At 47.2% G+C, this 26946-nt stretch overlaps 13 protein-coding genes across 13 annotated transcripts; 9 read left to right on the plus strand and 4 right to left on the minus strand.

Annotated features, from left to right (window-relative positions):
• Window positions 1-421: 421 nt before the first annotated feature.
• N7487_003491 (sialidase family protein) lies at window positions 422-1516 on the plus strand (the record flags this gene model as incomplete). The annotated part of the gene is made up of 1 exon (XM_056871238.1): window positions 422-1516. One exon carries the CDS (start codon window positions 422-424, stop codon window positions 1514-1516), a length of 1095 nt encoding a protein of 364 aa, XP_056736022.1.
• A 190-nt stretch (window positions 1517-1706) lies between these two features.
• On the plus strand, window positions 1707-1974 carry N7487_003492 (uncharacterized protein; the record flags this gene model as incomplete). The annotated part of the gene is made up of 2 exons (XM_056871239.1): window positions 1707-1787; window positions 1876-1974. The coding sequence occupies 2 exons, from the start codon at window positions 1707-1709 to the stop codon at window positions 1972-1974; spliced, it is 180 nt and encodes a 59-aa protein (XP_056736023.1).
• A 126-nt stretch (window positions 1975-2100) lies between these two features.
• On the plus strand, window positions 2101-3580 carry N7487_003493 (NAD(P)/FAD-dependent oxidoreductase; the record flags this gene model as incomplete). The annotated part of the gene is made up of 6 exons (XM_056871240.1): window positions 2101-2154; window positions 2203-2247; window positions 2300-2347; window positions 2413-3306; window positions 3372-3445; window positions 3499-3580. 6 exons carry the CDS (start codon window positions 2101-2103, stop codon window positions 3578-3580), a joined length of 1197 nt encoding a protein of 398 aa, XP_056736024.1.
• A 1383-nt stretch (window positions 3581-4963) lies between these two features.
• Window positions 4964-6767, minus strand: N7487_003494 (uncharacterized protein; the record flags this gene model as incomplete). Its single annotated transcript, XM_056871241.1, has 2 exons — window positions 4964-6679; window positions 6735-6767. 2 exons carry the CDS (start codon window positions 6765-6767, stop codon window positions 4964-4966), a joined length of 1749 nt encoding a protein of 582 aa, XP_056736025.1.
• A 1847-nt stretch (window positions 6768-8614) lies between these two features.
• Window positions 8615-10169, minus strand: N7487_003495 (sulfatase family protein; the record flags this gene model as incomplete). The annotated part of the gene is made up of 2 exons (XM_056871242.1): window positions 8615-8912; window positions 8971-10169. 2 exons carry the CDS (start codon window positions 10167-10169, stop codon window positions 8615-8617), a joined length of 1497 nt encoding a protein of 498 aa, XP_056736026.1.
• Window positions 10170-10597: 428 nt separating this feature from the next.
• On the plus strand, window positions 10598-12617 carry N7487_003496 (Zn(II)2Cys6 transcription factor; the record flags this gene model as incomplete). Its single annotated transcript, XM_056871243.1, has 2 exons — window positions 10598-10696; window positions 10752-12617. The coding sequence occupies 2 exons, from the start codon at window positions 10598-10600 to the stop codon at window positions 12615-12617; spliced, it is 1965 nt and encodes a 654-aa protein (XP_056736027.1).
• Window positions 12618-13464: 847 nt separating this feature from the next.
• N7487_003497 (uncharacterized protein) lies at window positions 13465-15191 on the plus strand (the record flags this gene model as incomplete). Its single annotated transcript, XM_056871244.1, has 4 exons — window positions 13465-13728; window positions 13791-14105; window positions 14191-14810; window positions 14888-15191. The coding sequence occupies 4 exons, from the start codon at window positions 13465-13467 to the stop codon at window positions 15189-15191; spliced, it is 1503 nt and encodes a 500-aa protein (XP_056736028.1).
• Window positions 15192-15988: 797 nt separating this feature from the next.
• N7487_003498 (alcohol dehydrogenase) lies at window positions 15989-16969 on the plus strand (the record flags this gene model as incomplete). Its single annotated transcript, XM_056871245.1, has 3 exons — window positions 15989-16351; window positions 16527-16623; window positions 16674-16969. The coding sequence occupies 3 exons, from the start codon at window positions 15989-15991 to the stop codon at window positions 16967-16969; spliced, it is 756 nt and encodes a 251-aa protein (XP_056736029.1).
• Window positions 16950-17535, minus strand: N7487_003499 (uncharacterized protein; the record flags this gene model as incomplete). Its single annotated transcript, XM_056871246.1, has 3 exons — window positions 16950-17105; window positions 17161-17366; window positions 17433-17535. 3 exons carry the CDS (start codon window positions 17533-17535, stop codon window positions 16950-16952), a joined length of 465 nt encoding a protein of 154 aa, XP_056736030.1.
• A 1864-nt stretch (window positions 17536-19399) lies between these two features.
• On the plus strand, window positions 19400-19642 carry N7487_003500 (uncharacterized protein; the record flags this gene model as incomplete). Its single annotated transcript, XM_056871247.1, has 1 exon — window positions 19400-19642. One exon carries the CDS (start codon window positions 19400-19402, stop codon window positions 19640-19642), a length of 243 nt encoding a protein of 80 aa, XP_056736031.1.
• Window positions 19643-21270: 1628 nt separating this feature from the next.
• On the plus strand, window positions 21271-22686 carry N7487_003501 (uncharacterized protein; the record flags this gene model as incomplete). The annotated part of the gene is made up of 1 exon (XM_056871248.1): window positions 21271-22686. The coding sequence occupies one exon, from the start codon at window positions 21271-21273 to the stop codon at window positions 22684-22686; it is 1416 nt and encodes a 471-aa protein (XP_056736032.1).
• Window positions 22687-25074: 2388 nt separating this feature from the next.
• On the plus strand, window positions 25075-25339 carry N7487_003502 (uncharacterized protein; the record flags this gene model as incomplete). Its single annotated transcript, XM_056871249.1, has 2 exons — window positions 25075-25269; window positions 25325-25339. The coding sequence occupies 2 exons, from the start codon at window positions 25075-25077 to the stop codon at window positions 25337-25339; spliced, it is 210 nt and encodes a 69-aa protein (XP_056736033.1).
• An 842-nt stretch (window positions 25340-26181) lies between these two features.
• On the minus strand, window positions 26182-26877 carry N7487_003503 (uncharacterized protein; the record flags this gene model as incomplete). The annotated part of the gene is made up of 1 exon (XM_056871250.1): window positions 26182-26877. One exon carries the CDS (start codon window positions 26875-26877, stop codon window positions 26182-26184), a length of 696 nt encoding a protein of 231 aa, XP_056736034.1.
• Window positions 26878-26946: the final 69 nt, after the last annotated feature.

Genomic DNA, 26946 nt, shown 5'->3' on the forward strand with positions numbered 1-26946 from the left:
TGAGCTCCCCAAGCTCAAACGTGATACGTGCCGTGCATATTGCGGAGCCTACTCTGTGTATTCATCCGTGATCAACTTGGGTGAAACTCGGCGGATTTGCAAATTGCACCAACTCGATGACTATTTCGTGATGTACGCAACGTGGGGTACGCAACGTAGTGGGCAACGATGAAATCTAAAACAGTAGAAACTGACATGTTGGAGTCTAACTCCAGCAACGCTTTTGTCCCTCAAACGACTGAAACAGTTCCCGAGGTCCCTGCTCAGTGGGGACCAAAAACAATTAGGTAAGCAACATCCGAGGATGACGTCATAAGCCCAGGTAATGTCTCTCCGCGTATTTGAGTAACAGAATGTCGCAGCCTTGCAGGGCCTTGCAGGGCAAGTTTCTGTCATACTTTCTCCGCTTTCCAAGATAAAAATGCCTGGACACTTTGGCCAAAAGGTACTCAAGACCTTGGGTCTGAACGACCATGCTCATCAGCAGAACTCTTCGGCGGTTCGCCTTTCAGGCAAACCAGCCGTGAACAACGATGAACGCGGATTATCTTCACCTCCCAACAATGGCACATACCCCCGTCTCTGCAGGCTCTCAGATGGAACTATCCTATCGTCCTTTACCCGATTCCCCGATGGACAACGCTCTCTTCGCGTCGCAAGAAGTACTGATAATGGCCTCACCTTCGCAGACTTCTCTGAGGTCACACGCGGCGCTGGCGACGTGGATAACATGTTTTTGTGTGAGGTGGCTCCGGGGACAATACTGGCGGCTTTTCGCAATCATGACAAGGGCCCAAATGGCCCCACGCATTTCCGCATCACTGTCTGCCGGTCTACGGATGGTGGTCGGACCTGGAAATTCGCTTCACAGGCAGCCGAGAAGCGCCCTCCTTTGGGAATTTGGGAACCATTCATGCGTGTCGGGCGCCAGGGTGAAGTGCAGCTTTATTTCTCGCAGGAATTCGCACATAACAACCAATGTACCATGCTGGTCGTCTCGCGGGATCAAGGAAGTACCTGGACTCAACCGACCTGCCTGCATGGTGACCAAGATCCGCTTCGCGATGGAATGTGCGGCATTGCACGAACTTTCGACAACGGTCGCGAGGCTCTTCTCATGGTATTCGAGACAACCCGGTACGGACCGTTCAGTGTTGAAGCGCTTCTATCGTATGATGACGGTGCCACCTGGGGTTGGCGCCATGAAGTTTTTCGGCCACGACAAGGTCATAATGCAGGTTCTCCCCAAATTGCCTCTTTTGCGGATGGATCTATGGCCACAATATTCATGACAGACGAAGACTCCAAGCACGTGGAATGGGTAAAGAATGCCTCTATCAAGGTTGTATTTGCTAGCCAGCCGGTGGAAGGGCGCGTCCAATGGAGCTCGCCAACTCTTCTCTCCCCGGCCTCCAGTTTCTGGCCTGGAATCATGGCATTGGATCACCACAATGTGCTGGCCGCTTATGATCGTGGTGGACCCCTTGCGAAAACCATCACCTGGCACCCTGCGTAAACATTTGATTTCCGAAGTACTTTCTATCTAGCGAGTCTAGAGACGGTTCCATGGGTTTCTTCATATCGTTTCTTGCCCAAGTGGGCGTATTATCCTTCAGATTATGGTTCACTGGACGGCCTCCGTATTTATTCTTTGCAAATTTCGAGTTGAGAGAAGGCCCCAGGATATGAATAGCTGAATCCATACCATGCCAATTATGCCATCTCTTGATCAAAAACAGGGCCTCCTCGGTAGTCCACTCCACAATCATATGCTGCTATATCCATATGTAAATGTATTCTCTCTTCATAGTCAAAATTCTACTCCAGGAACCCGACAGTCATCCGAGACTGACTTGAATTTGCATCTCATCCTAGGTATTTGACCACGTTTCAGATGGGATGCCGGGAGTTCGAGGTGGCGTTCGGTTTTCGGCGGATATAAACTACTCCGGTCTTTCGGGATTAGCCGAATGAGGAAATTCCCCTCGGAGTTAATCTGATAATCTGATCAGATTACAAAAAGGGCCAGAACCCAGGGAAATTTATAAAGGGTTCTTCTGGCCAATCTTGGAAGCTCCTCTCAAAACTTCATATTTCAAAATGGAAACCTCACTACGGAATATTATTGTGGTTGGCGGCTCGTTCGTCGGACGTGTGAGTTCACTCTTCTGTCCGAGAGTCTAACCACTAATGTCAATACAGACCACGGCTCAGGAGCTCGCACGCGTCGTGCCTGCAACACACCGGGTACGCTACCATCCAGGGCCTGCCTTGAAGACGAAGCTAATATTTTATGCAGGTCCTCTTGACTGAGCCTCATAGCCACTTCCACCATCTTTTCACATTTGTGAGTAGACTCGAATAGCGGGGGGGTCATTCTAGTACATCCCCCAGAGCTAACATGGCCCATAGCCTCGGTTTGCAATTGTTCCAGGACAAGAGCACAAAGCGTTTATTCCGTACAGCGGGATCTTCAATGCTTCGCCCAACCCCTCCTCCCATGGCGTAGTTCAGGCTCGCGTTTTGTCGGTCCAGCCTACCCATGTTGAGTTGGACCATGAATGGCAGGGGTCGAAACAGGTTCCATTTGACTACATCGTTATTGCGACTGGCACACGTCTCTCTAAGCCTGCAGCTATGGATGATGATGATAAGGCATCGTCAGTCGAGTATTTGCAAAAGCATCAAGGTGGAGTTAACAGAGCCCAATCGATTTTGATTGTCGGTGGCGGTGCCGTCGGCGTTCAAATGGCAACCGATCTGAAAGAATATTACCCAGAGAAAGAGGTGACCGTGGTTCAATCGAGGCCGCAGGTGATGCCGAGTTTCCACTCCGCACTCCATGACCTGATTAAGAGACGATTTGATGAGCTGGGAATTCGACTCATCACTGGCTCTCGAGTCACTGTTCCACCGAGCGGATTTCCCAACGATGGCAGCATCTTTGATGTTCAACTCACAAACGGTAACACCGAGTCCACTCAATTCGTCATCTTAGCCACTGGGCAAACCCCAAATAACCAGCTAGTGGCTGACTTGAAGTCTTCCCGCCCGAACGGCGAGTCGGTCGTCAATCCGGATAATGGATTTATTCGCGTTAAACCCACCATGCAGTTCTTGGACGAGCAATATTCGAACTTCTTTGCTGTGGGTGATATTGCAGATACTGGTGCCCAAAAAGCCGCTCGGCCAGGCTCGGCACAGGCAGCGGTTGTTGCGAAAAACATCCAGGCGTTCATTGAAGGGCGCGTTGCGGAGGATACATTTGTCAAGGGACCTGGGGCCATTCATTTGACACTTGGGATGGTAAGTCAACCACGCCTTTATGGAACCTCGTCGAGATTTGACTGGGCTAACCGCTGTTTTTTCAGAAACACAACGTGATTTTCCGCAACCCCAATACCGCAGAGGGTCAGACAGAGCCTTGGATCAATCTAAAGGATGAGTGAGTTCCTTATTTTCTTGCACCACCTCAGTAGAAGCTAACATGTTCGCCAGTGGCCGAGAGGATATGAATGTGGAAGCTATGTGGGAGAGGCTGGGTATCTCGGTTGAGAACCCTCGTCAATATCACCTGTAATCTTTCGAAACATGAGTGGAATATTTTAAACTTAATGTTGCCATCTTCGTTGAACCCATTTCTTTTCATATTCAAACGGGAGACTTGGCTCATCTTTGCCTCGGCCATTGCACAGCATAATGGAGAAGGTCAGCTACACACAAATATTATTAATAATCTTCAGTTTGAATAGTCGAATAAATCTGACAGGCCGCTAGATATCCCGGCGCCTTACTTTTCCGAAAATCCTAAGTTCTCCTTTTATTCGTTTCATTTCTTCTATAAAGTCTAACAAGCTTTCCAGACGAAGTGCTTTATGCTATTAAAAAATCAAATACACCGAGGACAGCCTCAAGTAGACCATGTGGACCACTAGGGGGCACCGTTAACTAGATATAATGTCAATCACATCTTTAACAGAAACACAATTTGTGAGAGGTGAACGCACGGTTTGATGAATTGCATTCCCTCTTATGGGAGAAATATACGGTTGGAGCTCGAGGAGGAGATACCCAGCCAGCTATTGATTGCGTGAATAGCATGGCTAGCCCTAATATTCCCTTTATTAATATAAATGACAGCAAATTAATCATCATTCCCGTCCGTGGTCGATATTCGTGTTAGATTGCACACAGAGACGGTTTTCCGTGATAAGCTTGCTCAAAAACCCCGTTGCCATCTTGTACTTATACTGTGACCTTAAGAATATTAATACGTATCTTGTGAATTTACCAACCAACTTTATCCATCGCTTTGTAAATCCACAATATACACATTATTTCCATAGATTGTGCATCGATGATTTCCGACGGGTTTGTTCTTGATCTGCACTAGCCTCACATCACAATAGTATTGCGCATTATGTGAGGGGATTTGTGCTAGATCTATTTGGAAGCTTGGATATGTAGGACATATGCCAATGAAGGTTACCTTGTCCGCGTATCTTTGAAATATGAGAGTACTTGGATTGTACGCTACCTGACAAAGGTTTGATTTAGGCTTTGGATTTTGGATACCATCAATCTATTTGAGTAGATGTATTCACAATCTCCCAAGACACCAAGGGACCAAGGCACCAATGTCTTCATGATGGACGCATGTGGTCTACGTCTAAGAAACGAAAGGTGACCAACAGGTGTGATTATAATTGCTAATCTTGATCTAACCACTGCCATGAAGATCCCTTAAATTGCTCCATGAGGGGAAAGGGACAAAGAAACAAAGGTCTGAAGGCCACATAGTGGCAAAGAGAGGTCTGTCAACCTGAATGCGAGCATGCTAAGCCTGAATGCATATGCATCACGTACAAAATACAAAATTCAAGAAGGATCCAACCAAACACGCTCAAGCTTTGTAGGGAAAAAAAAAACAGAATATTGAACACTAGAGCTTGGAACCGCAGTCTTAATTCAGATGCAGTCGACGCTTCCACTTCATTCCACTCTTGGTCATTGCGCGCTGGGTGCGCTCGAGAGGGTAGTTGATGGGGGATTCACCACCGGTGAAGATGAAGAAATCATATAGGAAAGCACCAATAAACCCACCGCTTAGAGCCCCAGCCCAAGGCCCATAGAACCAGTATGGGTCAGTGAACAAGGTGTTGGGGAAACCCACAGCTAGAAGCGCAAGCCGAGGACCAAAATCACGACTCGGGCTGAATGCAGCTCCGGTTTGGTAGCCAAAGCACATACACAGACAAGTAATGACCAACCCAATGATCAGCGAATTCATACCAGCACCCGGTGGGGCGTTCTGATCGTCACCAAGAGCCAGAACGGTGATGATCAAAAATGCTGTACCCATAAACTCGTTAAAGAACGCCGTCGCAGGACCAATCCACGCCTCACGTGAATTGGTCACGAAGCTATTGATGATACCGGTGTCTGCGTTAAGGCGGAGATAGTTCTGAATGGATTGATAGTAGATACCATACGCAGCAAGACCGGCTAAAAAGGCGGCTAAGAACTGGGCAGCGAAGTACTCCGGCATCTTGCGCTTAGGGAAACCACGGTAGAACCATAGTACCAGAGTAACAACGGGATTCAGGTGAGCACCAGAAACACCACCACAAATATAGATGCCCATCATAGTCGCTAGGCCCCACGCCCAGGAGGTTGTGTTAGGGTTACCCTGGTTGGCGACAGTGACAGACAAATCGATACAGAAACCCAAGGTGAGCTGCACAAACACCCCTAGGGCCTCGGCGAAAGCCTCACGGTGGTGTGTACGGATAACAGACCAGACGGTGTGGTTGTTATGCACTTCATCCTCGATCAGATCCTGCACGAGCGGGTGCAGATCCTCGGCGTACCCTGACTTTTCTAGTTCATGGGCACTCAAAATTTGTTCTAGCCTTGTACCTAGGTATTGATCTTCCAGCGGGCCATTACCGACCTCTGGCTGCTCCCCCGGTTCCTCGTCGACTAGGGAGTCTCCCTCCTGTACAATCGACAGTTGGTCTTGGGGCATATCCCCGGCTGTAGGTCGTCTTCGCCGGACTGACGAGGTACGTGACATGCGGGAGGTCTGTCTAAGGGAGTTCCCATCACCGGAGAGCAACTTATTCATAAAATTGGTCTCACGCTGCAAGCGAGCATCGTCGACCTGCGCGTTCATCTTCCGAGGGTCCACCGTCTTATCAATGCGACCCTGCTCGATATCATTGGCGTCGACGTCGAGGTTGAGTTTGTCCGAGTTCTCCGTGGGACGCTGTGCATTTGCTAGGTTCTGCAAGAGTTCTTGCTTGGTCGGTACCATTCCCGACCGCACCACACGGGGCAATGGCTTGGCTAGAGACCAGACTGGTCTGGCATTGGACGGCTGTTCATAAGATGGATTCAGATCCGCATAGCCCGGTTGGACAAAGGGCTCCTGAGCCAAACGCAGCTGGGGCGTTTCATCCGGTCCAGCTAGGGTGAACCTGCCTTGGGTACGCTGCGCAAGGGTAGTGCGGGGAGCCAAGCTGGGCACTCTGCTCTCATCACTGCGTCTTGAAGTGACCGAGCTACGTCGTCGCGCACCACTGCTCTCATTGGCACCGATGGCTCTCGTGGGTGAAATATAGTCCGTATCGCTGGCATCTGGGTCCTGGCCCGGTGAGTATGGGGACTGAGTATCAGACTATAAGATATGAGACGGTTAGATGTTAACTTTCCGTGAACAGGCTTAGACTCACTGTCGCCCTCGCACGGCTACCCTCCCCATCCATAATGACTACGTCTTATTTGAAAGGGATCTAGCCGGATGATTGGCCAAGTTGAGAAGGGTCCAGGTATTCCGGCCAAGAAACAGGCAGCGAACTAAAAAAGTGAAGCACAAAAAGGGAAGGGTTCAAGTAAGAGGGAAAAATTGAGCCATTCATTATCCAAAAAAACAAAAACCAAAAAACCTGGAAATTCCTTCTCAAGTGGAACCCTCCAATTGAACCAGTTACGCGATGGCACAAAGATCTTCATTGAACACTTCAATTGGCGTGCACGATATGGGTTGGTGGAGTAGGCGATTGGTTGACGGCATTTGGCAGTTCCTGTCCTGATCCACTGAGTGGGCTCCGCAAAAGCTTCGCCTCATTGAAGTATCTGGTCTCAAGCGTGCCGTCATACCCGTTTCAATGCTTGGATTTATTAAGTGTGGGCCTATAAGTTGGCAAATCTGCTGAGTACATGAGCTGTCAGCAAAGTTGCGGTCCCATGGCAAGCCCATCCCAACCCATCGCAGAAATCTCGGCAGGATAGTTCGGTAAAAGAGCTAAAACACTGTGGGGGAGATCTGATCCAAGGTCCATTTCGTGGTTGCTACTCTGTATAAACATGATTAAGAAGGCCTGCGCAATTACAATCCGTTGATGTCTGCAGGATAACACCAATATTGAGAAAGTTCTTGGGCCATATCCGTTAGCTGTGTTCCAATTCCAAGATTGGTGGCACGGGAATCTTCAGGTGTCCCTTATTTTATAATGGAGTTGCTGCATAAAGACCTAATATCTCGGTATAAACCTTCCAAGGTGTCTCATTTGAAAATTAGCAAATCAGCAAAACACAAACAGCAACTTCCAGTAAATCCACCTAATTAAATTTCGAATTATACTCTGTATGGGTGTGCATAGTTATCGGGTCTTGATGACCTGGATTTGCCACGCAAGTTTTTCATAGTGAACCTTTTGAGCTTATTAAACTGTGACAGGATTTTGTTTCTGGTATTTCAAGTATAAGATCGGTATCTACGGAGTACGGCGTACGGAGTACCTACATAAGTATGTATCTATCCATTGTGCCTAGGGCATCAGTGCACTGACAAAACCGCCAGACCATCGCCTAGCATTCTTTGAGAGTTCTTGTAAATTACAATGTCCACTAGGTGGATGATAGTGGGTCTGACCAAGATATAACAACCAACGAAAATCAAGTGGCGAAACTAATTCGGAGACCCGGAATCAATAAATAGTACGGAGTACGGAGTAGAGTAGGGATAAAAAGGGGGATTTAATTTCCTAGAAGTTCATCGGTGTTTGATCGGATACCTCGAGAGCGCTCCTTTGTTCTTCCAAAACACTGTCGGGGGTCTCCTCAGGACCCACCGAGACGAGGAAAAACGCGAGAAAAAGGAACTTTGACCAGCCCGCCGGAGCTCCGCGGACTCAACCACTGCCATGGATATTGATTTCTGTGCGGAATTAGCATGTAGTGGTAAATGTAGGGATATCGTTCTATAATGTCTTCAATAAATTCCGGCGTTAATACGGGAGCAGACCGCATTAGGCTTGTAAAATCTGCCGTATAGATTTGATCCGTATGAATACAGCATCACTGACATAGAGACAATACGACATAAGCCCTAACGCCGTTTGTTCAACTTGCACTCGTCTCAGCGAGAAATACTGCTATAGCAGGAATCATGACTCATTGGAGCGACCGGTGATCGGTTTTTGGTGGGACTTGACTCGATCGACACATGGTCGTATCTCGAACACGGAGGAAGATGGGCAAATTGGACCTAGCAGATAGAATGTCCGCCAAATGATTGCGATATAGCAAATAAAGTACAGTAGGTAGTAATCTATTGAACTGCAAGTTTCTCATGGGCCGGTTCATCGCCAATTTCCATCATCTTCTTCTCAAGCAACCTTGTCATTTCGATCACGACCTCCCCATACTTCGGATCCGCATAGCAATTGAACAACTCGAGCGGGTCCTCCTGACAGTCAAATAACTCCCATTCACGACAATCCTCGCCTCCTGGCCGCGCTCCATCGACGAGCAGATCGTCATTGTACCAATAAATCAACTTGTACCGATGATTGCGCACTCCGTAGTGGGCATAAGCTTCGTGTTCGGCGTCATTATGCATCCAATATCTATGATAAGCCAGCTGATCCCAATCCGCGGGGCATTTCCCCCAAAATTGAGCGGAACGTTCGGCCCTGCATGTAGGTTGGCGTGGTGATGCCGGCGAAATCCAAAAATGTGGGCGCAAAATCCACATTGCAGACAATGTCACTGCAAACGGTGCCAGCTTTGATTTCTTTGGGATATCGAACCATCAACGGCATTTGGAAACTTTCTTCGTAAATGAACCGCTTGTCAAACCATCCATGTTCACCAAGAAAGAATCCTTGGTCTGATGTATAGACGACAATTGTGTTATCTGCTAACTCAGAATCCGAATCGAGCAGTTCGAAGATTCGGCCAACATTTTCATCAATGCTCTGAACGGTACGGAGATATCGTTGCATGTAACGCTGGAACTTGAATTCGGCCAGTTCCTTTTTGGATTCAAAGCGGAAGACGGTGCCGTCCTCATTGTCAATGAGCCTCAGCTTTCGAACTTCCTCGTCCGTCGGAGGGGAGGGAACCTTCCGCATACCACCAGCCATCTTCTCTCCGACCTTTCTTCGATCACCGTCAGGCTGCGCGAGACCAAGGTCTTTGTATGACAGGTCTTCCGAAACCCGCATTTTAGCGATTGCGGCAGCCTTTGCTCGGTTTTTGTAGTCATCCGAGAAGGTATCAGGTAGCTGGATGGGATCTTGGTATAGATCTTTGTGCTTCTCCTGATATTCCCAACTCCGATGCGGCGCCTTGTGGTGGCACATGACGAAAAACGGTTTGGAGTGGTCTCGACGTTTGATGAAATCGAGAGTCATATCTGTAATGATGTCCGTAGCGTATCCTTCCACGACATGTGTACCATCGGGACCAATGAACTCGGGGTCATGATATTCGCCTTGCCCCGGGAGGATGGACCAAAAATCAAATCCCGTGGGCTCATGTAATTTCCCCTCCCCCAAGTGCCACTTGCCAATCATGGCGGTTTGGTAGCCACCCCCTCGGAGCTGTTTCGCGACGTTCGGAGTGTGCCGTTGGATTTTCGAATGGAGGGACATCACGCCATTTACATGGTTGTGCGTGCCGGTCAAGATGGCTGCTCGCGATGGCGTGCAAATACTGTTGGTGACATAACAGTGATCAAAGCGCATCCCCTCATTGGCGATCCGGTCGAGGTTTGGGGTTTGGTTGATTGCAGCTCCGTAGCAGGATATGGCCTTGGAGGCGTGGTCATCGGCCATAATGAAGATAATGTTGGGTCGCGTGGACTCTGCATCAGCGGCCATGCTGGGCTTTAGTGTCAGCGCGTCAGCGGATGCAAACAATAGGTCAAGGTTCAGAGGCTGGAAGGGGACGGTGCGTAGGAAAGACGAAATTGTTAACGATGCGCTCGCAATCTTTGAAACGGATGGCTGGACATTGTGTCTTATTAGCCAAGGATTGTGCTTTAGAGGGAACACAATCTCCTCAAAGTTCAATGCTACATGATAAGACCCTGGTCTTTCGAAGGGGTTTCCCCGGACCAAACGGCTGTCGGAAGTTCATTGGAAGAAGACGCGGATGTCGGTCAGTCTGCCTCGACTTGGATTAGTCACCCCCACCCGCCATGTGCTCGTCCACTCAAATGAAGTGACACTATCGGAATGTTACTCTACCACCTCAACAGTATGGGGACTCTGATCAGGACTTTATTATGATCTAGGTGACTTGCACAATGCCGACTGCCGATCCAACGATGCTACCTTATTTGTCGGTTTTCAAATCGCCAAACCCTCGAGCGAAACAGGTCTGCCAGCAGTGCCGAGCTCGCAAGGTATTCCCCGATACAATTCAGGTCAAACCGAACTCAATTACTGACGGATTATCAGGTTGGCTGTGATGGCAGACTCTCTACTTGTCGCAACTGTGAGCGCCTGGGCTTCCAATGTTCGTTTACCCAGCCAGGTGAATCGCTTCGAGTCGCTAGTGTGCGATCCGGTCCAAGCACTGCCGAAAGACCCGAGCGGCTACGAGGGCGGAGTTCCTGTTCACAATGTCGCATGCGGAAGATCCGCTGCTCCAACACACACCCAAGTTGTGCGAACTGTATCAAATATGACAGGCCTTGTTCATATCCTGCATCGACGGGGGCCCAGCGACGCAACAGAAATTTCGGGGGACATGGGGAACATGTGGAACATGTGGAACATGGGGAAGAAGATCTACGGAGTGCTCCACCGCTGGGATCTCGAGACCCTGATGCTGCATTTTCGGAAAACGATTCAATGTCTGTTAGATACGGCTTACTGCCACCCAATCTAAACAAAGAAAACGCCCAGGAAGATCCATCACATAGTGAAGCGACAGAACTGGTCCGAAACTTCTTCGAGTATCTTTATCCAGTTCCTTCTTATGCATTTTTGCATCCTTCCACGACCTTAGCAAAATGTAACGGAGGAACACTGGAGCGACCACTCATTCTCGCCATTTGTGCCTTGACCTCTTTGCACAGGCCCGTACACAATATGCACGTCGACCGGGAGAAAAGTGCCATATGGGTGTCGAACGCAGAAGAGACCATTTGGAAATGCCTGGAGAATCCATCAATGCCTCGTTTGCAAGCCCTTTTGCTGACGATCAGCTATCGAATGGCAACAGGGAGCTATGAAAAGGCATTCATGTTGACTGCTATAGCCGCCCGCGCGGCATCTGCCATGGGTCTTAATCATGAGCAAACACACTTGGATCCGATTTTGGAGGAGACCAGGCGCCGGACAGTATGGTGCTTCAAGTTGCTTGAGTCATATTTTTCTATCGGGCTGACGGAATTTGAAGTCTGCCCCTTTGAGTGCATTTACTTACACCCTCCGTCATCGGAAGAGTTCTTTGGTTTGCTATGTCCACCCGGCTCTGAAGATTTTGCCATCTACGCGTTGAGAGATCAGAATGAGCTGGGGTCACTAAATATGTGTATTCGTTTGGCCTCTATCCGCAGGGACATTATGAAATTGACACGGGAGCTTGCTGTTTGCAGCGAGCCTTACTTACATCTCAAAGACGTGACTGCGGGCCTCGAGGAGATGCTCTGTGAACTCAAAGCCGAAATGCCAAATCAAGCAGGTCTCAAGACCACGGACCTGACGAATTTGATTGAAAGTCCGTGGCTACCCCGTCATATTATGATGGTTAGCTTATGGCATGGCTGCTACTTTGATCTCTATCGTATTTTCCTCCCTGGGTACCCTGAAGCTCCGCCGTCCGTGGTTCTAAGTACTATCGATGCGCAGTTTATACAGATCGCCACCAGAACCTGTATTGAACATGCACTGTCGGTCATCAATTTGTTTTGCGACTTGAATCAAAGCTGTACCAAGGCCCGGCTACTTGAATTTGCTACGGGGGTATGCGTTTATCACGCTATTCGATTGATTCTCTTTATCGCTCATTCATCGACTGAGCCAGATCTTCTTAGCCTTGAATTCGCGGTAAGTCGAGCGGAGCTATGCCTGGCAGCTATCAAGCGATTTTTCCACGGACTAGCCTTGGTACAACCAATCCTCGATGATATTGCGCAATTGATTGAAATATTTTCATCAAGCAATTCCGCCACAGAGACTCTATCCGTATTTCACAAAGTGAATCACGGTCGAAAGTCCGACACACGGATTCTATCCGCCGCACGACCCCGGCAACATTTAGCCGTCCATAGCGTCTTACAACAGGCCAAGTTTCTCACGGAGGAGCCTCTCGCGTAATCATATATTGCAAGCAATGTACGGTAAATATTGAGCTGGCGTTACATTAGTGTTTGGTATGGTTACAATTGAAGATGATATGTCTAGATTGAAGATGATTAGTGTATCTACTCCTGTCAACCTCATTTGATCATAATTGCCAATCCATAGACCGAAATACGCGATATGCCACCAAGTGTCATTGATTTTAAGTGTAGCTTAGGTACCTCGACCAATCCCCGCATCCTGGCATAGCTTCCCGATCTCATGCACGCGAGAACTTTATTTAACCTTGTGCGGCAGTCGGCCGGCATTACCCCATTAGGAAATTTTCTTTCTTTTTTTTGCTTTTCTTTGCTTTTCTTATCTTTTCTTTTCTCTTCAAAATTGCATATGCCCGACTCGCAAAGCGATTATACAGCTACGGATCAACTCCAAGACCATAAGAAATTCTTCTAGAATGCCAGAAGTCTCAGAGTAACAATCACAATCAACCTTTGCCCTCTTTCTCTGTCTACATGAAACCTGGTTTGTGTGCAGCCTTGACTACCCCACAACACGATAAGAAACATATATTAATATATAGTATAGCACGTGCTAGATGATAACAGTGTTGCCATAATAATTATTTATGACGCCATGTCACAATCCCTCCCCGTACTTCTGACCCTTCTGAGCGGTTAGAGGTCGTGTGCGCCAGTGTAACATCAAATTGATAACACTCTATGATGCAAAGCTAATATCGACATAAATGTAGATCCCTCCACCGAGAAAAAGAAATAAAAGAAATGTCAAGCTCTTTCTTCTCGCTTTTACTTCTACCGACACCACCCTGAACTCGACCTACACACAGGATTTTCTCCTCGCCATGGCATCCAAGGAGAACCCTATTAATAGGATGGCTGCTGAGACCACGAAAGAGCTTGCGACCGAGTCGGAGCCTTTCGATCGCGCCGCTAGCGAAGTCTCACCGCATATTACGGTCTACTCCAAATTCCTCGGCTGGTATGCCTCACCTTTATTCCAACTGGTTTTAGTTGCGCTCATCTGCTTTCTTTGCCCTGGCATGTTCAATGCTCTGAGCGGCATGGGAGGAGGTGGAATGACAGATGCAACACTAGTGGACAAAATGGTAAAGAGTTGCACGTTATCTGTGTTATTGAACTACAGTCATACTAACCGTCAATCACATAGAACACTGCTCTATATGTTACCTCTGCATTCACTAGTTTCTTTTCAGGTACGATTGTGAACCGACTTGGTGTGCGGCTCACGCTTGCCTGTGGAGGGATAGGTTATTGTATATATGTTGTCAGCTTGCTCACCTCGTTACACAAACACGTTCCCGGTTTCAACATCTTTGCCGGCTTCTTGCTTGGCGTCTGCTCGAGCCTGCTATGGACGGCTCAAGGCACAATCATGGTGTCATACCCATTGGAGCAACAAAAGGGACGCTTTTTCACTTTATTTTGGTCAATCTTCAACGTTGGATCATGCGTTGGGAGTCTAGTACGTCATCTTTGAATATCCTCTCTCCTTCACTTGCGCATCTAGGCACTTCCATGGAAGAGACTAATCGCAGTGTCTGTGGCAGATTGTGCTTGCCAACAGCATTAATGCGAAGACCAATGTCAACGTGCCAGACAGCACGTACATCGTTTTTGTCGTTCTGACATTCTTGGGCTCCGTTATTGGGCTCTTCGTCTCTGATGCAAAGAAGGTTGTCCGGTCGGATGGGTCGAGAGTCGTTCTGATGAAGAACCCTAGTTGGAAGTCCGAGTTTGTCGGCCTCTGGACAACCCTCCGCGGTGAACCCGCCGTCTTGCTCCTTTTCCCTATGTTCTGGTCGTCCAACTGGTTTATCTCCTACCAGACCAACTCCGTCAACAGTGCTTACTTCAACACTCGCACCAAGGCATTGAACACTTTCCTCTACTACATTGCTCACATCCTCGGAGCTTGCTTTATTAGTACATTGGATCTAAACTACTTCCGCCGCACTATCCGCGCTAGGGGAATGCTTGTCATTCTCTTCGGTCTGACGATGATCATTCATGGTGGCGGCTATGTGTTCCAGAAACAATACACTCGCCCCCTAGGTGGCGCTAAACCATCAATCAATACGGACTGGAGTGATCCAGGTTATGGGGGACCGATGTTCTTGTACTTCTCTTATGGATTCTATGATGTTGTCTGGCAGGGTGCAGTGTACTGGTATGTGCCCCCCTCTTCGTCTTCTCAGCATCATTTCCATCAAAACTTGGAAATCTAACCGAAAACAATACATTTAGGTATATTGGAACGCTCAGCAACTCCAGTCGAAAGAGTGCCAACTATGTCGGCTTCTACAAAGGTATCCAGTCTGCCGGCGCTGGTGTCATGTGGGCATGGGACTCAACGCACCCGGCGTATATGGCCGAATTTGCTAGTAATTGGGGTCTTTTGGCTGGCTCCGTGATCTGTGCTGCCCCCATGATCTGGTTCAAAATTAAGGATCATGTTGATATAGAGGAGGATTTGGTGGGCACAGACGAAAAACTCGAAGAGGTGGAGCCTACTCATGCCCAAACAGGTGATTTATCACGCGTAGCTTGACATTGGTGCAGCCACGAGGAATGGAGTGGAAATATGAGCATTAATGGGTCCTCTGCCGATAAAATAAACGACAACCAAGAGGGTTTTGAAAAGTAAACAGGCAACAGACAAATCAATCAATCAATCCACCAATCAACGTTCAATTAACCAGTTGCAGTCTAACTAGTTGCGTATGACTATGCTGCCGCTTTTCCAACTGAAGCAAGAGCTCGAAGCTAAACGCCGAGTGGGATCTTCCCCCGGGTACGGAGGTCGATCCTAGAAATTCTGTCTCATTATTTTGACGCTAGTATATAATTAGCCCTAGAGGTTTTATCAGTCTAAATCACATTCTTCCAATCCTCTAAAGTTTAATCCCAGTGCTCTACGGAGTAGATACTAAGCTATCCTAGCTTTACGCATAGCTTTCATTAAACTATTGTAGGCCACCAAGCATTTATCAGTTTGTTGGCGGGTTTCTTCCTCTTCTGCAATGATGATCCTTCTCATTTGGTTCGAGATTCGGTCTAAAGGTCTCGGGATCGGCGGATTCCTCATCAATATTTCTTGGCTTCAGCTACATTTCGTATCGATTGTCATGGCCTCTTTCACGCGCATTGCCGGTGTGGTATCTGAAATAAAAACAGGGCACAGTATGCCCGCCAAGTGCCAGAGGAGACCTCTCAAGCAACCATACACGTAACTCCCGAGAGCTAAAACCAACATTATATATATCAAGAAGTTTACCTCGGTACTTTCAATCCGTCCCATTTCAAAATTACCCCTCGTACCTCGACAACAAAGAATATCGTCTCAAAATGGCTTTGGCAAGAACCATGCGTGCACTATTGTTCAGCGGGATCCCATTTGAGAGGTCCGTTGGAGACATGTCAGTTCCAACAATTCAAGAGTCGACCGATGCCATTGTGCGCGTCACAGCCTCTGCCCTCTGTGGTAGTGACTTTCATATCTATCGCGGTACCAGAGTCCCCCAGGCCCCCTCAGACCCTATTGTTGTAGGCCACGAAGTAATGGGCATGATCTCCGAAATTAGCTCTGGTGTCAACTTCCTATCTGTCGGCAATAGCGTTGTCATTCCGGACCGCATAGATGACGGCCACCTGCTACCTGAACCGGAAACGTACACCACATATGGCTCTGCCCAACTTGGTGTTGCCAAGGTACGTGCAGCATACTACCTCCTGATCCCAGTTGCTAATATTTCCACTTTGAACAGCCGAGTACGTGCGCATGCCTTTCGCCAACAATGGCCTGATCCCAGTGCCGAGCAGCAACACCTCTGACCGACTACTGGATTATCTTTTCTAACCTGAAATCTTTCCCACTGCTTAGCAGGCAATTTTCGGTGCTGGTCCTGTTGGATTACTCTCAGCCTACTCTACTATACTTCGCGGAGCTTCTAGTGTGTATTCAGTTGACAGTGTTCCCGCGCGTCTTTCCCTTGCCGCCTCGATCGGCGCTGTACCCATTGCTTTCAATGAGTCGGACCCGGTGCAACAAATTTTGGCCATGAGCCTGGAGGTGGGAAATGCAGTGTGGACTGTGTTGGATATGAAGCAGTCAATGCGTCTCTGTCGCCGGAAAGTGATATCGTTCTGTGCAATATGATCGAGGTCACGTCAGTCAATGGTGGCGTAGGGGTTGCTGGCGTTTATCCTTCTACGGTTTATTCTGATCAGGGCGGTCGACCAGATGCTTTCGCTATGCCTGTGGGTGACTTGTGGACCAAGGCTTTGCGTGTTAGGACCGCACCATTTATCAGGAGCCACGAGCCGTGAGTCTATCCCAAATACGGACGCCTGAAAAGTAGCAGAGGCAATTGGATCGCGCAAAGTCCTCAGCTGCTCGGTTCACCTCAGCAGCGGACATCAGCATGCTCCTCCAGTGATTAGATGCAGTGTAAGAGATAGTGCCCTGTCAGCACAGTTAGCGTCAGTGATCAATGGGGTATTTGGCAAAGCGACTATACCACTCCAAGCTCTGCAGTGCCTCTCTCGATAAAATCCAAAGTTGTCTGTAGAGCACGATCATCCATTTCAGACTCCTTGTCCAAGTGTAAATCTTCCTTAGAGAATTTATACTTCAGTCGGAAGTATTCCTGAGCCCGGGCTTTGTATTTCGTCTTCTCTACGGAGAAATTCTTGGGCACTTGGTCGACAATGATATACGACGAACCTTCTTTTCTATCCCATGGGGGGGTGGACGACCGAGCCTGAGTGCGGGTTTCAATACATTACTTACCGGTTTTAATTAGATCTGGTTGGTTCCCGCAAATGTGGATACCCTCCCATTCATGCAAAATGACAAGGCTGGGTTCACTCCGCAGCTTAGCTTCGATGTTCATGAAACTTGGCCAGACGATATTTAACCCTGCTCTCTAGGTGTCCTCCAAATTTCAAGATCGGAACCCAGGTAGGACGGTGAGCAATCCATGGCTGAAGTTATTATCCAGAACGGTGCTAGCGTATGTGGGGCGAAAAGCAAATGGTTGGACCAGAGCGTTCTACCCTGGGTTACGACCTATTATGAGGTCTAACAACTTTCCAATTTTTACAGATTATAGAGAGTATAGTTATATATCTGGTATCGAGGTAGCAACACTTTAACCCAGGTAGGTATGATATAGTATATTATTAAATATGGAGATAGTTTTGATGTGGTTGCGATGGTGGAGACTACCCGACCGACAGAGAGCGGCCGACCAACCACAGCACTTTAATGCAAAACCTGAATAGTTACCCCAAACTTGATCAAATTCCTCTGTAACTTTGCTAGCACCTTTATAGTAAGAATTAGGATATACTGTAGAAATCATAGAGATAGCACCCAGGTAGAAAGTGTAGAATACAGCGTATGCCTTATTGGTCACCTTTACTATGGGAAACTTTAGGGAGTTGATACAAACTAAGACAGCCAAGTGGCTATTTTCCTACCCTGGGTCCTACCTGTAAACCGCGTCAGATCGATATAAAAATTTCAGAAGTTCTAAACGTGTATATAAACTGTCCACTGTGAGCTTCATTAATACTGAACCCAGGTAGAAAGGCTTTGAATCATAAATGAAAATCTAGACGTTTTTTGCTGGGGTGGTGGAGTTGCGACTATGGCAGCCGGATAGATAAGACCTTATCGTCACGGTGGATAATACCCGCCGCAGCACGCATGTTGACCTTCTATTCCTTAATGCATACAACTAATAGATATAGAATTTTTTGTACTCAGTATTATATGAACACCACAGTCAAGTGAGGCCGAAGTGAATTGCTAGTGATTACAAAAGTCAGAGATTCCTGGTTCTATTACAAAGTGCCGGTATATCAAGTACAACCACATTGGTATATGCATTATATATCTTGCTGTATCATACATCTAAACAGACTTTTAATTAAATTGATAAATACCGATCACAAACCAACCTTTCTTCTTCTATCATACCTCCGCTTCTGCGGCCCCTTCCCGGCCAGAGGGCTAGAGAGGGGGTATAAACCAACCATGACCTTCGACTGGAAGGATCAAGGAATATCGACACCGAACGAACAGGAAGCAATCCGGCTGCTCTCAAATCTACACTATACAGAGCAGGGAGCGTTAAGACAACTATCCCAGTTCGAAAGCTACTATAGTATAACATATAATCTACTAGTCCACAAATGTAGTCACCTACTCGCTCGAGACCTATCCAAAATTGATCTACTTCCACACCCAAACATTTCGGCAAATAGGACACCGTACCGAAACTTAGAAGCACCGAATGTAGCAAGAGCCAACTACACAGCCCAAACAAAGAAAATATAATAGCCAGTACGCCACCAAAAGTTCAGCTGGACCAGCACAATTAATCTACTAATACAGTTCATTCCTAACAGTAAACTGAATCCCCTACACACACCACTTACAATTTGTTCAATTCCTCCCAACTCAAATCCCTCAGCATCCGCACTATACAACTAGCTACAGTATACCCTCTATACACCCGTTCCGCCATAGCCAGTGTCATTCGAGCCAGAACCCTCTCACAGGCATCTGGAATCGTTATTATCGACGAATATGATCGCAAACCCCTTCTTGACGCACTCGAGGATGCGGACCTCATCATCATAGACCCCGAGTCCCACCCCTACGTTACCGACGATGTCATACACAGATACATCAATGAATTCACATTCCTTTTCGACCTTATGACCCACTCGAACCTTCGCCTAGTCACAATGGATGTTCTCGATGCACTAGATGACATTGCATCTCTCCATGCTTCCTTGGATTTCGCCAATCTCCGCGAGGATGCTGGCCGACTCATCCACGGTTGGACGTGCCTTCTAATCAGTCCCGACTTTGGGGCCGTTCCTCCCATCATCCACACCATAAAACTCTGTCTCCTCCCACCGCTGTACGTCTTAAGGCAAGGCCGCAAGGCGAAGTTCACAGTGGTAACCCCTTTCCACAAACAGTGATATACGCCCGGTCGCATAGTATAGGAGTCTTTTTTTTTTTGATATCTTCAAGGACATGTTAGAGTTGTGGGTTAGCAGGTTGACAATCAGCATATTTGACAGGCCTTGTAATATAATACTAGTATTCTCCGAACAAAATAATTGCAGCACCTTGGTAATACATAACCATAAGCCAAAGTCGGGTGATAATCATTCCAGGTAGTTAATTAGCCTTAAAGCCTAATACCAACATCTCCATATAAGCAAACAAGGTTTAAGACAGGTACTGTTAAGCATAAAACTCTAGATCTTTTTATCGGGGCTACCGTTACGACCGGGACCGCACGTGGACCGGGTAATAACTCTAGGCTACCTAATTGGACGAACAGTTCTTAGGCTTGGCGAGTAGAACCCCAGAACATAATGGATCGGGCAGCGGCATATACTGCAGCAGCTCCACCCATAAGGTTGATTTTTAGGCCGGATTTTAAAATCGTTTGCTAAATGTCAATTTTTTCATTCTCTCTCCAACTTAAGTCTGTAAGTTTATCAACTTCTATATATTAAGCACTAGCAGTAAGACCACTTGCTTCGGCACCTATATAGACGCACTAAGCGCCTCCAGTTCAGGGCTTGGTTTCGTATTCTTGCTTCGGTTAGAAGAAGCGCATGCATAGTCATACGTAACTGGCTAGACTGTAACAGGTTAATTGCACTTTGATTGATTGATCGCTATTGAGCGCTACTATACTACAGTCGAGATTTCTTTCGTGCAAAACTAAAAAAAGCTGGAATGCGAGTTTCTTTGGACGTAAAGCCACCAAGCCATGCCATGTTGCAGCCAGGTTTATTTTCGCGAGAAAGCCAAACAAAGACAACAATCCGAGTTTCTTTGGGTGTATAGCCATCGGGCCATACCTAAGCCTAGCCAGGTTATTTTCGTGAAAAGACTAAAAAAAGATAAAACCGCAAGTTTCTTTGGACGTAAGCCCCTAAGCAGAGTAATCCTTCATACACATAGTTTATCATCTATACTATATAACAAACAATCATACCTCAACCAATCATAAAGATCGTATTGAGTATCAGGATATAGTTACAACCCAATAAGTAATCGAAAGCTGGCTAGGGATTTAGACCAAGACGATGCAATATCAAAGAAGTAAAGTCTTCCCCGTTGCAACCATGAACAGTAACAATGAAACTCGTGGTGCAAACCATATCTATCCTTAAACCCAAAGCCAATTGGCACCTTTACACCATTCCTAGCCCGGGTCTTTGTCCACCATGTTATTTCAAGGATTGAACTTCTAAGAGTAGACCAAAATAGAAGCCTCCTAGTCTCAAGGACCTTAGAACCATTTGCTATTTATTTCGTCCTTTAAAGAAAATGAAACATACCAATGTACAAGTTAAATTAGAAACTAGTCTAGTATCCTAAGAATACTACTCGCGGTATTCCACACTTAAAGAAACTCTACCCAGTACTTCAATAAAGCATAGAATAGTATACAAAGCAATATAGCGCCAGCTTGTAAACCTAAGTTCGAGTGCAAATTGGTTTCGACCTCCTATATATTATAGGAGTATCTAAGCCAACTCTTCCTAACTCTACATTTTCTTAACTACCTGCTTTCAAGACTCCAATCATGCCTCCCAAACGCGCTTTAAGTCAACCACCAGTACTTCCCCGCCTCACTCGAGCGACAGCCTGGAGGGACGAATACCATCGGATCACTACACGGTATCTAGGGTTTATTAACGGCTTCCCATCCATACCCGAAGAGCCCAATCTTATAGGGCCTCCGCAGGATTGGAATGCTGGGTATCGTCGAGGACTCTTAGCCACCCGCGCTTTCGTCCTAAATACCAATACCCCGCTTTCCGAGGTTAGCAACCTTATCGCCCAACTTTGGGACCTTTTTGAGACAATAATCAGGGCTCGCAACCGCATTGTGGGTGCAGAGACGGTAGCGGATATACGGCGTATCCATGCAGTACGCGACTCCTATGACCCAGCCAATCTACGGGAGCACGCTCTAAGTCTCATTAGCGCATGGGCTGCTCTTGCCCTAAACCCACACCTTAGGACTACCTCACTGGTACTCTACCGACTGGGTGTTACCCTTCGTTGGGAGTTATCTGAACGAATCGAACATTATTGGAATGAGCACAACTATCCCACGATCCTCGACGAAAATGACCATAGCCAGGTGGTCGGAAGCTTTCGGGCACAGCTGTCTTCTATCGCGGCCGATTGTCAACGTGCCGCCCCTAATATCCGGCCTGTGACCCCGGAAGTCCGCAACGCTCTCCTCGCAGGGCTCCGAGAATCATTAGAGTTCTACCGCGACTCACAAAACCCATTTCTAGACAGAGCGGCCCGAGCCCGCGCAGCTGGAGCGGTTAGCAACGCGACGCGGGATCTCTGGATGCTCCTGAATACCTTCTTCCAAAGCGGCGGTCCGAACAACACTGGCTTCCATCACGACGTAGTCACCTTCCTTAGGAGGCTCGTCGAGATCTATGAGACAACCCTTTCGTTTATGGATATAAACGAGACCTTCCGTGAGGTCTATCCCCTCTGGCTTCAGATACTCGGACTTCCTACTCTTGCGGTAGACGCCCAATTGGAATATAGTATGGGCGTGCTTCTGCACTGGCCTACAGTTCCACAAGGTGTCACACAGCCCCCTAACTGGCAGGGCCCTTATTCAGTTGTCACACCTTATGTAGCAATCTCGTCATCTGAGTCTGGCCAGGGCTCGGATATAAACCCCGGACTTGACGGTGCTGGTGATCAATTGACCGGGTGGAGTCTTATCCGGTCCGGCCTACACCAGCAGCCACTTACTACGGATATGGAAGGCGTTGTCGCTGCTACCAATGCTGGAAAGCTCAAGTGTATTATTTGTGCTAAGGCCGTCCAGCTAGGAGATCAGGTTGTCTCCCTCCGTCCGCACTGCCGCCACTGGTTCCACCCCCGTTGCCTTGATAGTCTAATGCCACAGTTTACCGAGCACTGCCCGGTATGCGGTATACATGTCAAGCCGGGTGGTAACTGATAAGAGGGGGTATAAGTGATAGGTATATGTTGCGTTTTTCTGGTTATTTTCTTTTTCTTTTTCAACTTGATAGATAGTATATGTCTCTCTTTTAGTTATACTCAGGTTGTACGATCCAGGCTGTCCTTTGTCCAGCCACTGTTATCTGATTACGTTGACTCTTATACGTGTGCTTCTGACTTTATATAAATTATTTGATCTGTTTTTATTATCGTCGCCTTTTGTACCATTATTATAAATCTCATATTGTCCATACCTAGCACGATCCGTTTTTAACCGCGGTCAGAAAGTAGGGCGGATATAAAAGTGTAGGTATCGATCAACATGTAAGAGATCGACAAAGTCTAAAATATATTTTTGTCAACAATTTATGAAGTTCATCGAAACTCCGACAATTGGTTAGATTCCATCCAGTTTCACTATATAGAGCGTTTTACCTGGAACAAATCGATGAATTCCACGTCTTCTCAGATTGTCGCGGAACATCGAGAAGTTCCCTTTCTATTTCTTGTTGCATCAGAAAACCCGGCATAGAGCTTGGCGCATTGGAACGTCCCACCTTAGCTTCAGTTTTTTGCTCTCCATTTTAAATGGAAGATAAAGGTAGGTGTAATATCGCAGAGGAGTCTGAAAACTGTAACAGGTCACGTATGTGAAGTTCGGACATTCAGAAAAAAAGTCCATGCCCAAGGGACCATTTCGGACAAGATTGTTGGGGGTACTTTGTCTTGATTGTTGATACCTGTCTGTCCCGATATCCCGATTTCAATAGGATTCCTATGGCGATTGTAATGGGATTTTGACCTTTTCCAGCTTAGCCTTTGACGAAAAAAGACCATATGCGCATGACCATTTCGGACGTGATTGTTGGTGGTCCTTTGTCCTGATTGTAATGGGATCTGGACTGTTTTTGTGATATGCCCAAGTTCGGAGTTTCACAAAAAAGTCCAGATCCCATTGCAATCAGGGCAAGATTGTTGGTAGAGATCTTAGATAGGGAAGAGAGAGAGAGAGGAGAGAGAGAGAGAAGTAAGATCCCAGGGATTCTTATAGTAAGAGAGAGAGAGCCTTGGACCATTTCGGACAAGATCGTTGGTAGTCCTTTGTCCTGATTGCAATGGGATCTGGACTGTTTTTGTGATATGCCTAAGTTCGCAATATCACCTCACGCCAACAAAACACATAGAGATCGGCTATTGCTGACGACGAAGCATAGCGTCGTGATCCGAACCTGTTTGTATACGACTTGCGGGCATGATGTATGATGCAGGATGCATAACTGGCGGTCCTGGTGATACAGGGACTCGGTGAATCGGGGGCCAGGGGAAGCGAAGTGAGAGAAGTGACCGAAGTGAGAGCTGTATTGCAGAGAGAGGGGGGCACTCTGCGATGAATTGACTTTCTTTACAATTTCTTTTGTATTGTTTGCACTAGTTAACTATGCCGGCCGGTTTGTCGCCTTACAATTCAGGTTGCAGCACCTCGGGAAAACTGAGTCTTGCATACAGGGTGGTTGTATACTGGGGATGCACCATCATTTGTCGTCGAAGAGGAGGCTCTAGGGACGCTACTTCCGCATAGCAGCATGTATGTAATAGCGAGTTAAATCGGGTTAGTGAATTAATCATCATCATCATCATCATCATTATGAAGTATAGCGTCGCGAGCCGAACCTGTTCGTATACGACCTGCCGATATGATGTATGTTGTATGAAGCAAGAAGCAATATTAGAAAATATCAATTTAGGAAATTTTTAAAAATACAGGCAGAGTTATCGATTTAATTATAGGCCTCTCTACAATATTAAACATCTTATACTATAGTATCCAAGCTAAGCAATTTTCTCTTAGAGATTATGAGGTTCTACTAGGAACACATAAGCAGTAAGAACAGATTCTGTAGCATTGGATTGGAGCATAGCCGGATCCCCTATTAGAGGACCCGCATAAGCCTCTTATATCAGTATACCGACATTCTTAGCCACCATCAGAGCCTGCTCTACCTTTGATAATGAGTTCGATATGCAGCTCACAAAAACAACAACACCGGTCGCAAAACCGGAAGTCCGACATATATTGTATATACTTAGTCCATAGAAGCAGTTATATTGTTAAAGTTCGAGATAATCTCAAAATCACTCCGACAGTGACCTTCCGGCGAACACTCACGTCCAATAATTTGGGTAAATAGGGGTTGGTATTGAAGCACCCAGCATAGTATGTTCCAAACAAAAAAACCACGATAGATAGAGCGCCACTAAAAATTCACCCCTGCTAGTACAATTGATCTCCCAGCATAGTTCATCCCCAATAGAAAGACCAACCCCCCATATTTTGCGCTTTTATTCAATAAAATTCCTCCCAATTCAAATCCCATCGCATCGCACTATGCTACCACCTACACCATACCCCCCATCCGACAATGTCTACATGTACAATGTATCTCGGACTCGGACTCTTCCGCCGGCACCTGATATCGTCATCTTCGAAGAACAGGATCGCCTGCGCTTCCTCGACGCACTCCAGACTGCACGTCTCTCCATCGTCGACCCACTGTCCTACCCGAACGTAACCGATCTGGCTGTATGTCTGTTCGCACGCGAACTGATATTCCTCTTCAACGTTATGACCATAACAGACCGTCGGGTGGTAACAGTCGATACATGTGACGCCCTAGACAACATTGTATCTGTCTAGGCCTTACTCGATATGGACTATCTTATATCACTCAATGTCGCATACAGCAACACCGATCTCTGCAACTATATCCTGCGACTCATCAACGGTTGGGATATACTTTTACGAAGTCACGGCACTGGGGCTAGTCCCATCATCATCGACTATATGAAAACCTGTCTCCTCCCAGAGTTATAAGTCGCGACACCACGAGCCAATGTGACTCCGACCGAGCCATCCTTATTGTACAAACAGTGTTATATACCGGCTGGCAGAAGATAGAGTTATTTTTGCTAAGATATTATAAGATTTCCTTTGTCGGTACATGTTGGTTGGTCGATGGATAGGTGACAACGGGTCTATACTTGAGGGGCAATATTCTAGAGTGGTAGCATACCCTCCAAATAGAAGAATTTCTAGTTAATCGGGTTTAGGGCTTTAAGTCGAAGTCAGGTAGATGTCAATTCGGATAGTAATTGGTATAAATATTAAAAGCCCAATGGTAATATATACAAATTCTACATTATCTATAATAACTAGAATACGATATACAACCACCCAATATAGAATATCAAACCACCGGTAATATGCATTTAGATAAAGCAGAGACAATCAGAAACCACCGAGTAAAAGTACGTCGAGGTAGCCAAACCGGGATTAAAGAAAAAATAAAAACTCAAAGATCAGGACCACAGCATATACCAGCATAGGGTATAACACATCAGGGTCCAGATACATTCCCCATAGTTGAAGAGGTTAAAGCAGAACGAATCACAGAACAGAACGAGGAACCACACTTTGTCTCCATATGCCAGGATACTAGTCTAGTTGAATGGCCGCACCTCTCTCCCGTGGCCGGAAGACTCGATTGTCCCAGTCCATCTGACGGCGAAGGGCGACTTCCTCCACACCAGCATTCTGCGCAATCAAACAGCAGGTTTCCTGCCATGCGTCGTATGAGATAGTAGGCCGACGCTTCAGTCCGTCCCTTAGGAGGGCCGAAGATGAACGCCGAGCGGTCTCCTGTGGTGCACGGAAGCAGGCCAAGTTACCCGCCACACAACGCTGGCAGGTCGTTCCAGGACCAGGCTTGCAGAAAGGCCGCTCAAACACCAGGGATCTCTTGTCATCAAAGGCGACACACAGAATACAATGTAGACACATCTCCTCTGTACCGAACATTGTCGATCGTAGCGCCGGGTTGATCAACGCGAGTGAGAATCCAGTCCTCAGGCAGTCTAGGAGGGGAATTTCGGCAGCCTCCTGATATCTCGCAACCCATGAGATATCGCCTACAGCTGGCTGTGAGGCTGGGAGTTCCTCAATGTCTGAGCTGCGTGTGGATGAGACCGAGATAATGGATGTGCGGCTATTAGTCTGCCGGTGGTGGCTCCGAGCCGAGGACGGGACACCACTGGGGTGAGTGGTAGCGGGGGAGGGAGCTCGGGAAGATATAGGGGTTGAAACGGGCTCACCCAACCTCTCTAGCGATTGGCCGAATCGTGGAGACGCCATTGTGATGCGATGCGAGTTGGTGATTCGATGGTCGACTGAGTGAGTCGGCTTTGAGCTTGGCTGTGAGGA

The sequence above is a fragment of the Penicillium crustosum genome, assembly GCF_028827405.1.
Source record: "Penicillium crustosum strain IBT 35664 chromosome Unknown utg000001l_segment0_segment0, whole genome shotgun sequence".
In the NCBI taxonomy this organism is placed as follows: Eukaryota; Fungi; Ascomycota; class Eurotiomycetes; order Eurotiales; family Aspergillaceae; genus Penicillium; species Penicillium crustosum.